This window comes from Pseudoliparis swirei, chromosome 24, assembly GCF_029220125.1.
Source record: "Pseudoliparis swirei isolate HS2019 ecotype Mariana Trench chromosome 24, NWPU_hadal_v1, whole genome shotgun sequence".
NCBI lineage: Eukaryota > Metazoa > Chordata > Actinopteri > Perciformes > Liparidae > Pseudoliparis > Pseudoliparis swirei.
The window spans coordinates 3181019-3191742 of NC_079411.1; the positions used below are offsets into that span (position 1 = coordinate 3181019).

Here is a 10724-nt window from a genome sequence, read left to right on the forward strand (position 1 = left end):
GTCCGCTGCTGCTGTACGAAACTCGATGGCATAATCAACCACCTGACGGTTGAGCTGGCGTGTTGAAACAGTCTTCTGCTGGCCTCCGTAGCAGGCGATGAGTGGTCAAAAATGCGCCTCATAGTCTCTATGAAATCGGCCAATGAGTAACATAGTTCGGTGTCTCTAGACCATTCTGCAGTAGCCCAGGCTGCAGCTCTTCCGTTAAATGAGACACAATAAACGCCACTTTACCATGCTCAGATAAAAAAGCTGCTGGGTTGTGTTGAAAATGCAGATCACACTGTACCAGAAAGGCTCTGCAATTGAAAGACTCTCCGGAAAATCTCTCCGGAAGAGCCAGCCGTAACGGGAGAAACAGCCTGACCTGGGTCGTCAGCTGGAGTATTGACAGGCAAATTCTCAGCTGTGGATGACGTCACCGGAGGAGCAGTCTGTTGATGAGTGAAAAATTATTCATTTGGGCAACCAGTTGTTGCATCTGTGTAGATAATTCTTCCTGAACCGCCTGGCGTCCTCTCAGCTCTTGTATTTCCGGCTGACTTTGTCCAGTTTTCCTCGTGATGAAAATCGTCACGCCCTGTACCGACAGAGCGTGAAGCGTTCTTGGGTCGGCTGGGTCCATAATGTGGTCAGTTCGTTCTGTTACGATCTCAGACACTTAGGAAGTAGGACCCAATTGCACGACCGGAGACAGAGATAAAGTATTTGTAAGTACTTTATTTTCGGTTCTGCAGTGAACAAATGAAAGCGCTCACGTAGTGAGGATCAAAAACTTTTCAAGAGCACAACATAACCCAACCTGATCATGGCAAAAGACCAGACGAACTGACAAGGAACACTGGGAGACAGGGGAATTTAAGCACATGGTAACAAGACACAGGTGGGACCAATCAGGGGCGGGGCTGACACTGATGAGCATAGGAGACAGGTGTGATGACAGGTGAAAACAATCAGGAAGCCTGGAATGAGAGAAAGCGAACATAAATGACCTGAACCTCTCTAGCATATCTGTCGGTGCACAACAGTGTAGACATGGCTTCTGCAAATCTTCTGCTGTCTGAAGATCAGTTCCTGTGCTCCGTCTGTCTGGATGTGTTCACTGATCCAGTCACAACACCATGTGGACACAACTTCTGCAAAAAGTGCATCACTGAACACTGGAATGTGAGTGACAGGTGCCAGTGTCCCATGTGCAAAGAGGTTTTCACCACCAGACCAGATCTGAGGGTCAACACCTTCATGTCTGAGATGGTTTCTCAGTTCAGACAGTCGACTCAGCAGAAAGCCAGCAGCAGCAGCTCAGAGCAACAAGAGTCCAGACCAGGAGAAGTTCCCTGTGACGTCTGCACTGGAACCAAACTGAAGGCCCTGAAGTCCTGCCTGGTGTGTCTGGCCTCCTACTGTGAGACTCACCTGGAGCCTCACCTGACAGCTTCACGCCTGAAGAGACATCAGCTGATGGACCCTGTGGAGAACCTGGAAGACAGGATGTGTCTGAAGCACGATAAACCTCTGGAGCTGTTCTGTAGGACCGACCAGACGTGTGTCTGCATGCTCTGCACTGTGTTGGACCACAAGATGCACAATGTTGTTCCTCTGAAACAAGAATATGAAGGAAAGAAGGTGGAGCTGCAGAAGACAGAGGCTGAAACTCAGGAGATGATCCAGAAGAGACGCCTGAAGATTCAGGAGGTCCAACACAACGTGAAGCTCAGTGAGGAAGATGCAGACCGAGAGAAAGCAGAAGGTGTTCAGGTCTTCACTGGTCTGAAGGAGTCTGTGGAGAGAAAACTGAGCGAGCTCATCACGATAGAAGAAGCAGAGAAGCACCAAGAAACAGGCTGAAGACGCCATCAGAGAGATGGAACAGGAGATCTCTGATCTGATGAAGAGGAGCACTGAGGTGGAGAAGCTCTCCCTCTCTGAAGACCACCTCCACCTCCTCCAGAGTGTCCAGTCCCTCAACATCCACCATCCACCACCCACCAAGGACTGGTCTCAGGTCAGTGTTCCTCCAGCATCACATGAGGGGACTGTGAGGAGAGCTGTGTCTCAGCTGGAGGAGACGCTCAGTAACAAGATGAAGACGCTGGTTGCTGAAGTTGAGAAGAAGAGGGTCCAGAAGTTTGCAGTGGACGTGACTCTTGATCCTGAAACAGCTCATCATGACCTCATCCTGTCTGATGACGGGAAACAAGTGAAACTTGCTCAGGTACAGCAGCCACGTCTCCCCGACAATCCACAGAGGTTCTCTCTCGGTCCCTGTGTTTTAGGAACACAGAGTTTCTCTTCAGAAAAACTTTATTACGAGGTTCAAGTTAAACAAAAGACTGAATGGATTTTAGGAGTGACCAGAGAGTCGGCCAACAGGAAGGGACAAATCACACCGAGTCCTCAGAACGGTTACTGGACTATATGTTTGAGAAATGGAAACGAGTACGGAGCTGCTGCTGGTCCTCCAGTTCTTCTCTCCCTGAAGTCTGGGCCTCAGAAGGTGGGGGTGTTTGTGGACTATGAGGAGGGTCTGGTCTCCTTCTATGACGTAGAAGCTGCAGCTCTCATCTACTCCTTTACTGGCTGCTCCTTCAAGGAGAAACTCCTCCCATTCTTCAGTCCTGGTAATTATCTTGGTGGTATAAACTCTGCTCCTCTGATCATCTCTCCTGTTGGAGTAAACTAATCACTTCTCTCACGTCCTTCAAGGGAAAATATTTAAACTCAACCCTGTGTGGTCTACACCTCATCTCCTCCACCTCATCTTCTCCACCTCATCTTCTCCACCTCATCTTCTTCACCTCATCTTCTCCACCTCGTCTTCTAACTGTAGGGATGCACAGATACTCGTACACATGCAGCCTCGTTCCCTCGAGGTTTTCTCCATCAACTTTTCTCTGAGAGGTTGTCGGCCGTCTGTCTGGAATGATCTGTCAGGGTTTCCAGCAGAAACTAAATAGAAATATAACAAAAATATCTTTATTCTTTTGTATTTGTTCTTCTATCTGATGGGCAGCTGCAGACAACATATTCATTCAGAGTCCTCAGAATTCATTTAGGAGTAATACATATTACATGTTCATAGTGTCTCCAGAATAAAGTTTGTCTCCTTGTGATACTGAACATAACAAGTTAAACAAAGGAGAAAAGATGTCAACGGAGTTTAAAACTTCATTTAAAAAGGGGTTTAATTGATGACTCGTCACTTTGGACTTTTTATTTTGTTTTGTGAAAACTGGTGAGATGACTCAAGAGTCCAAGACATCTGTAAATATAGGATTGTTGAGTTAAAACTTCAAAATAAAGTTGTTGTTGGTGTTGTCGCAAAGCATTGTGGGATTCCAGGCAATGCAGAATCTTAAATTGTTGAATGTCTTTACCTGATTCTTAACTTTTTGTTCACGTTATTTGGCCTGAAACGCGAAGGCCACGCCCGACAGTGACCCGTGGCGAGCAGCGATTGGCCGGATGACGTGTGACATCGGCCTCGGGAAAACTTAGTTTGACTGAACTTTGTAAAATGTTCAACTGCAAAGTTTTTACAATCATCAAACTTGCCAAACACCAATAAAAAGTTCAAGTGAAACGTGGTCGTCTGACTTCTTGTATGTATTGTTAAATATGGTTGTTAATGTGTGAATGGAATTTAAAATCTGGATGAATACATGGTGCTTATTAATAAAATGTACATAATGTATGCTTTTTTTAGAGGTACATTTAATTTACTGATTAATATGAATATCAAACAATTATTAAATAGTATTTTAAATACTGTATAAAACTCAACCTCAATAATCACCGACTCAATCCTGGATCAGGAAACAGAGACATCCAAAAATATGCTTCTTCAATATAGAATCATATAAAAACTGTTTATTTAATTCTTCCCCTCCACTTTGAAAGAGAAGAAGAAGAGATCACAGAACTATTTACACGTCTGCAACATGGAGGAGACAATAACAAGGATGTGGTACAAGCACCAGGTCACGTCTTTCACAATAAAAGCACAGGAATCCTTGACCATTCTTTAACCCTTGTGTTGCCTTAGGGTCATTTTGACCCGAATCAATATTACACCCTCCCCCCGCTTTAGGATTAATTTGACCCCATTCAATGTTTAATGTCGGTGTTCTTTCGGTAGTCAACAAACAAACATAAAGTGCCTCACACTTAAACTTGGAAAACAATATTAATTCTAATAATTTTCTGGAGGTTTTAATTGCTGGCGTCAAATTGAACCCAAAGGGTAAAATGTTAGTAAATATAAAGGTAACAGGAGGGTGAAACATTGAATCGGGTCAAAATGACCAAAAGGCGGGGGGAGGGTGTAATATTGATTCGGGTCAAAATGACCCTAAGGCAACACAAGGGTTAAATACACACTAAAAAATAAAAATAATAAAGTGTAGAGTTATGAATGAAATCCTTCAGACAGAAAACGGAAGAAGTCGGGAGTGGGATTAAGCTCTTGTGTTACAAATATTTAAAAAAGGTTATTTATTCGTTTTATAATCCGGAATTCAGAGCTCGTCCGTTGCCTCCGCGCGGCTCTCAACATGGCGGCGCGTTGTCGTCTGCTCAGGTAGACGTCGCCCCACGGGGTCTTTACGGTGATGCTCCGAGTGTCACGGAGGAACAACAACAATAACAACAGGAAACACCTGCACAGGTGAAAACAGAAGCAGGTGCTTCGTTTTGCGTCTTTTTTTTAAGTTGACGTCTCGGGAACGTTTTCAAAGTCGGATCGTCGTGAGAGAAAAAGTCAGATGAGCGACATTTAAACGTTTTTAACGTGAAACTGACGGAGCCAGAACAACCTGCCCCGCGCCGCGCATCGGAAAACATCGAAGTGTTTTTAAACGTCGGGGTCAAGCAGGAAAGTGAGGAAGAGACTCGTCTTCTTCAACTCCCGTACGAACCGTTTGAACACGCTCTGACCTCTGGGATTAATAATAATAATAATATCAACAAAGTAAACAGATTAATCATGAGGAACATTGAGCGTGACAAAAGGACAGACAGTGACAGATTCAGACCCCGCCTCCTCACACGAGGTCAGCCAATCAGCACAAAGCAATGCAGAGATTGGTGTGTGTGTGTGTGTGTGTGTATCTTTGTGGGATTATGATAATGCACCATCACACCATGAATAAATGTGCAGTTACACGACTCTCCTTCCTTCTCTGGGCGTCTTCGGTCAGGAATGCTTGTTCAATGTGACATTTTCACTTTGAGTTCGGATATCTGACACACGGCTTTAGCCGAGACACGGAGCGTCCTGCCCGGGCGTCTCATCCAATCACCGCCGTGTTGACCCGACCTCGACAACCGCTGTAAACAAACAACAACAGAGGCGTGAAGGAACGGGAGCTTCCAGACTTCTTCACGCTCCCATCAAACCGTCTCCAGAGGCTCAGCGGAGCTGCCGACGGCCAGGACGTACTGACGGAGCAGAGCAACGACACCAGATCACCTCGGACTCACACACAGGGCGGGATTATCAAAGGTGACGAGTTCATCAGGTTGTAACCGTCTAAAGTTGGGATGTTGTCCAGTGTTCAGCGGTTCCAGTCAAACGTAAATAGACATGATTCTCTTCTTCTTCTCGAGGGTCTCACCTTGTGCCCCGGGACCCGCTCCGTGCCGCCCGACCACAAAGTGAACGTCTGCCATCGTCTCGTTGTTGAACATGACTGAATTCCTACAGGAAACACAACATGTTGTCTTAAAATATGAAAACTAAGAAGTTATATTGAATATTCCATGTGATGGGAGACGGTCAGATCCCAGATCCTCGAGTCTAGAAACCACCATTCCAAGCTCCAAGTATTATCAGAGAAATGGGGAGAAGGCGGGTAATGTGATACACTTTTTACATTTGCTCCCCTCTAGGCGAGCTTTAATTATATATCAGTAAAACATACACATTTCCATTAAAATGGAAAAAGTAAGTGGATCACTTTACCCCCTTGACTTCTCAGGACAAGACCACTTTTTTTTAAACAATCATATTTTCACTGCCCTTTGTCCAAAACACATTCTGATAACGTACATTGCTAGGTAACATCCTGAATTAATGGGAAATGTGTATGTTTTACTGATATATAATTAAAGCTCGCCTAGAGGGGAGCAAATGTAAAAAGTGTATCACATTACCCCGCTCTCCCCTACATTTCTCTGATAATACTTGGCGCTTGGAATGGTGGATTTTTTAACTACCATAACAACACATGTTGGAATAGTTACAATCCTGACAGCTAGATTGACAACTACACATTCCAAAACTAATATCGGACTAGTCATAGAATCATGGAGATTAAGATCAATTAAGCACATTTATTTAAACACTTGAAAGTAACTCCGAACAAAATCCTATACAACAAAATACGATGCAAAATGTTTTAATTAACAATCAAATGACAGATAGAACCAGTTAGATTAGAACTCATATGCCAGTTCACCTCAATTAACTGGAGCAAGGCCATGGAACTGGTCAGCTCGTTGTTTCAAGTGTTTGCTCCTCCTCCATCTCATCTGTAAATATTCTCTTTGCCTCAGCTACTGCACCCCAGGATACTGATTTTACTTCCCCTTTCTATTTTTCTTTATAAATCTTTTGAGGGTTGTCTTGTCAATATTTCTATCCCTTCCAGCTTTTCTTCAGGACTTACACTACCGTTCAAAAGTTTGGGGTCATCCAGACAATTTTGTGTCTTCCATGAAAACCCACTTTTATTTATCAAATGAATATAAAATGTAGTCAAGACATTGACAAGGTTAGAAATAATGATTAATATTTGAAGTATAAATTTTGTTCTTCAAACTTCAAGCTCAAAGGAAGGCCAGTTGTATAGCTTATATCACCAGCATAACTGTTTTCAGCTGTGCTAACATAATTGCAAGGGTTTTCTAATCAGACATTAGTCTTCTAAGGCGATTAGCAAACACAATGTACCATTAGAACACTGGAGTGATAGTTGATGGAAATGGGCCTCTATACACCTCTGGAGATATTTCATTAGAAACCAGACGTTTCCACCTAGAATAGTCATTTACCACATTAACAATGTATAGAGGGTATTTTTGATTAATGTTATCTTTATTGAAGAAACAGTGCTTTACTTTGAAAAATAAAGACATTTCTAAGTGACCCCAAACTTTTGAACGGTAGTGCATGTCCTTGCATGACCTCAGCGGCTGCACTCTCCATCTCTGCAAGGGGTGTTTGGCCCCATGTTGTCTTCCTGGTGTCGTTTCTTGGCATGATGGCTTTTCTACAATGTTTATGATATTACAAATACAACATAATTAATGTAATATTACACTCAAATATGTTTAAGACTAAACTTAACTTGGGGTAAACTGTCTCACTTTACCCCACAGACACTATTTTAGAAAAAACAACATATCTCAGCCATTCAGGCTAATCTTCAGCTCGCATCAATCACATGGTTGTATATGTTAGAGGTTCATCGACATGTATGATATATGGTTTTCTACCTAAATCAATTTGTTTTGACACAAAAGTTGATTTAGTTCACAGCAGGAAAATTTACTTTTACATGCAAAAAACTAATTTTTGTGAAAAAACATACTTAACACAGCACCAGCACCACTTCTTTTTCATGGCAAGGGGGGAATGGGAGGGGCTTGAAAACATAATTCTCACATTACCACAAATGAGTTCCTTTGCCTAGATACAGGGGGTGTCTCACATTACCCCGCTCTCCCCTACAGGGTTCTTACACATTGTGACCGATGGATTTCCAGGACTTTAAACCAAATGTCCATGACTGAACTAAAATCTCAGTATAAACATGAAAACTGTTGAAAATGTTGCGTATTGAGCGCTATCGCCGACTTATATTTTGAGCGTCTTTCTTTAAAAAATATATTAATTTTTTCAAACTCGGCGTAAATGAACATGTGATTATAACAAATTTCCAAGACTTTTCCAAAACTTTTGTGATTTACTTTTTTTCCAGGACTTTTGCAGGCCTGGAAATGACCATTTAAAAACTCCATGACTTTTCCAGGTTTTCCATGACCGTACGAACCCTGAATGTACTTAAAGTATTGGAAGTAAAAGTTGCATTATTGTGTTTTATCTAGGAGGGAAAAAAGTATCTTCAGTTAAAACATTTAAATAAAAAGATGGAATATCCACAACTAATTAAATGAACTCAAAGTGATGCTCTGCATATGTAATCCTCGCTTCCGGCTTCAGACCCACCTCTCCCGGATGGTGGGGAACAGGCCCTGCCAGCTGCTGCCGCCCTGCGCCGCGGTGCTCGTGTTGTTGTTCGTGAGGTTCTGCTGCTGGTGCTGCTGAATGGAGGAGGAGGAGGAGGAGGAGGAGGAGGAGGAGGAGGAAGAGGAGGTGCTGCTGCTCGCTGAGGCGGAGGTGACCAGCTTCTTGGTGGGAAACAGCTCTGCAGCCATTATCTTCCAGTCAGACTGCCGGCAGGGTCATAGAAGCTCCGGGTCCCGGACTCACCTGCGCCGCTGCCGGTACCGGCTGAGTCTGGAGGAACACCCGAGAAACAAGCTTTGAATTGGACACCGGAGAAGAGCCACACGGCGGCGGCCGGCTCAGCTCATTCTGGGTGCACGCCAACGCTCGTGCAAACTATCAACGTTTTATTAAAAACAAAGAGACAGTTGAAGCACACAAGTCCACTTAAAAGACACACTTTGTTTTCTTTATAAAGTTTGTAACTATTCCTTTACAGTAACTTTGGTTTAAGCGGTTCAAATATATATATACACACATATATAAATTCAAATACATGAATAATATATATATATATTTTAGGGCTGTGAAACGATTACAATTTTTAATCGGGTTAATCACAGGTTTTTGTGGATTAATCATGATTAATCACATATTACCGATATTCTCGGTATATTTTGTGAGAACATAGAGATTTATGACAAAAGACGGATATATACATTTATACATTCTTCTATACAATGGTGCTGCAACTCAGCAGTTATTTTAGTTTTTCCATATGGAACATTAATACATCTTCATCTAAACAGAATGTTTAACCCTCCTGTTACCTTCGGGTCAATTTGACCCCATTCAATGTTTAATGTCTGTTCTTTGGGGTCAATTTGACAGGCTATTTTCACTGTGTCAAACATATCAGAAATATAAACTTTTTATTTATTTAAAGGGCTATTTAGTCAACAAACAAACATAAAGTACCTCACACTTAAACTTTGGAAACAATATTAATTCTAATAATTTTCTGGAGTGTTTTAATTGCTGGGTCAAATTGACCCGAGGGTAAATATGTTAGTAAATGTAAAGGTAACAGGAGGTTAAACAGAGCATTTTCTCTCGTTTGTCAACCATTAACTCCATGATACAATCTAAAGGTGGACAGATTGACAAGTGACTTTTTATTTGCGGTTCCGGTCCAGCGCAAGACGGAGCTCTGTGGTGGCGGCCAGACGGAGATCGATGAGTTAAACGCGAAAGAGACAGAGATGACATGCTGCTGTGGAGATACGATCAACAACAGGCGTTTAGTTTAATAAAAGAACAAAGGCGTGCTATAGAGAACATGTCGGCAAGGCCAATCTCTTTAATGTCATGCGATCTGCAACACTACGCGCGATCGACTGGCAGGTCGCGATCGACGTTGAGACCCTGATCTACAGGAAGCAAAAGTCGTAACAAGGTTTCCGGAGGTGAACCTGCGGAAGGATCATTACCGATGAACAGACCGTCTGCATGAGAGCGGACAGAGTTCAGATTGAAGTGGTGCATTGAGCTCATTTGCAAGTGACTTTTTTCGTCCCAGCGACCAACAACAGACCAGTTGGAAGCTCATTCTGCGCGTTAAATGCGGGTAAAAAAAAACTAGTTAAACCTGTAATTGGATTAACTGAGTTAACGCGTTATTTTTCACAGCACTAATATATTTATAAATATATACTGTATATATATAATAAATAATATATATACAATAAATAAATGATATATATATATATATCTGTGATGTGAGAGCTTGTACCTGCGATGTTGAACACAGCCTGCAGGCCGGAGGAACATTGCCGGTTGACGGTGTAACACGGCACCGTGTCCGGAAACCCGCTGAAACGAAGACAGAGCTGTGAGACACGCACATGGCGGACGGAGGGACGCGCGTGAGTCAGTGATGATGAAAGAGGAGGAGGAGTCTGACCTGAGTGAGCCACCTGGCCATCACAGCACGGCTCGGGCTGCAGCACGTTACCTGCAGACAGCAATACACAACCAAAATATAAAAACACACCAGCAATAACAAGTACACAAGAGTACCATAAGTAAATAAAGTACACACAAGTAAACAAGTATACTTAAGTACCGCAAGTACTAGAGTACATCAAATATTAAATAGTATTTGTTTCACACGACAACGTCTCCCCAGCCGGTCGGGAGGAAGGCCACGCGTCCGCAGCACCGCGCGCATCACGCTCAGCAGCTCGTCAGGCGTCGTGTCCTGCAGACAAGCAGCAGGGCTCATTAACCCAAAGGTCAGAGGTCAGAGGTCAGGGGAGGAGTTAGAGTGCAGGGAGTATTCGTAGCTTCATGGAGTTAAAGTACAATAAGTATTCTCAGCATTTAAAGTACAATAAGTATTCTCAACAGTATGTAGTTAAAGTACAATAAGTATTCTCAGCATTTAAAGTACAATAAGTATTCTCAGCTTCATGAAGTTAAGTACAATAAGTAT

General features: G+C 42.9%; 1 protein-coding gene and 1 pseudogene across 1 annotated transcript; one reads left to right on the plus strand and one right to left on the minus strand.

Annotated features, from left to right (window-relative positions):
• Positions 1-1035: 1035 nt before the first annotated feature.
• On the plus strand, positions 1036-3583 carry LOC130189757 (E3 ubiquitin-protein ligase TRIM39-like; annotated as a pseudogene).
• A 1671-nt stretch (positions 3584-5254) lies between these two features.
• On the minus strand, positions 5255-8456 carry LOC130189763 (putative uncharacterized protein DDB_G0271974). Its single transcript, XM_056408700.1, has 2 exons — positions 8231-8456; positions 5255-5328 (listed from the first exon to the last, which is right to left on the minus strand). The coding sequence occupies exons 1-2, from the start codon at positions 8437-8439 to the stop codon at positions 5289-5291; spliced, it is 249 nt and encodes an 82-aa protein (XP_056264675.1). The 5' UTR covers positions 8440-8456; the 3' UTR covers positions 5255-5288.
• Positions 8457-10724: the final 2268 nt, after the last annotated feature.

Coding starts and splice junctions, on each gene's coding strand:
- LOC130189763 (XM_056408700.1), bottom strand. CDS start 8,439: ATGGCTGCAGAGCTGTTTCCCACCAAGAAGCTGGTCACCTCCGCCTCA. Junction 5,329..8,230: donor TTCCCCACCATCCGGGAGAG/GTGGGTCTGAAG, acceptor GTTTGTTTACAG/CGGTTGTCGAGGTCGGGTCA.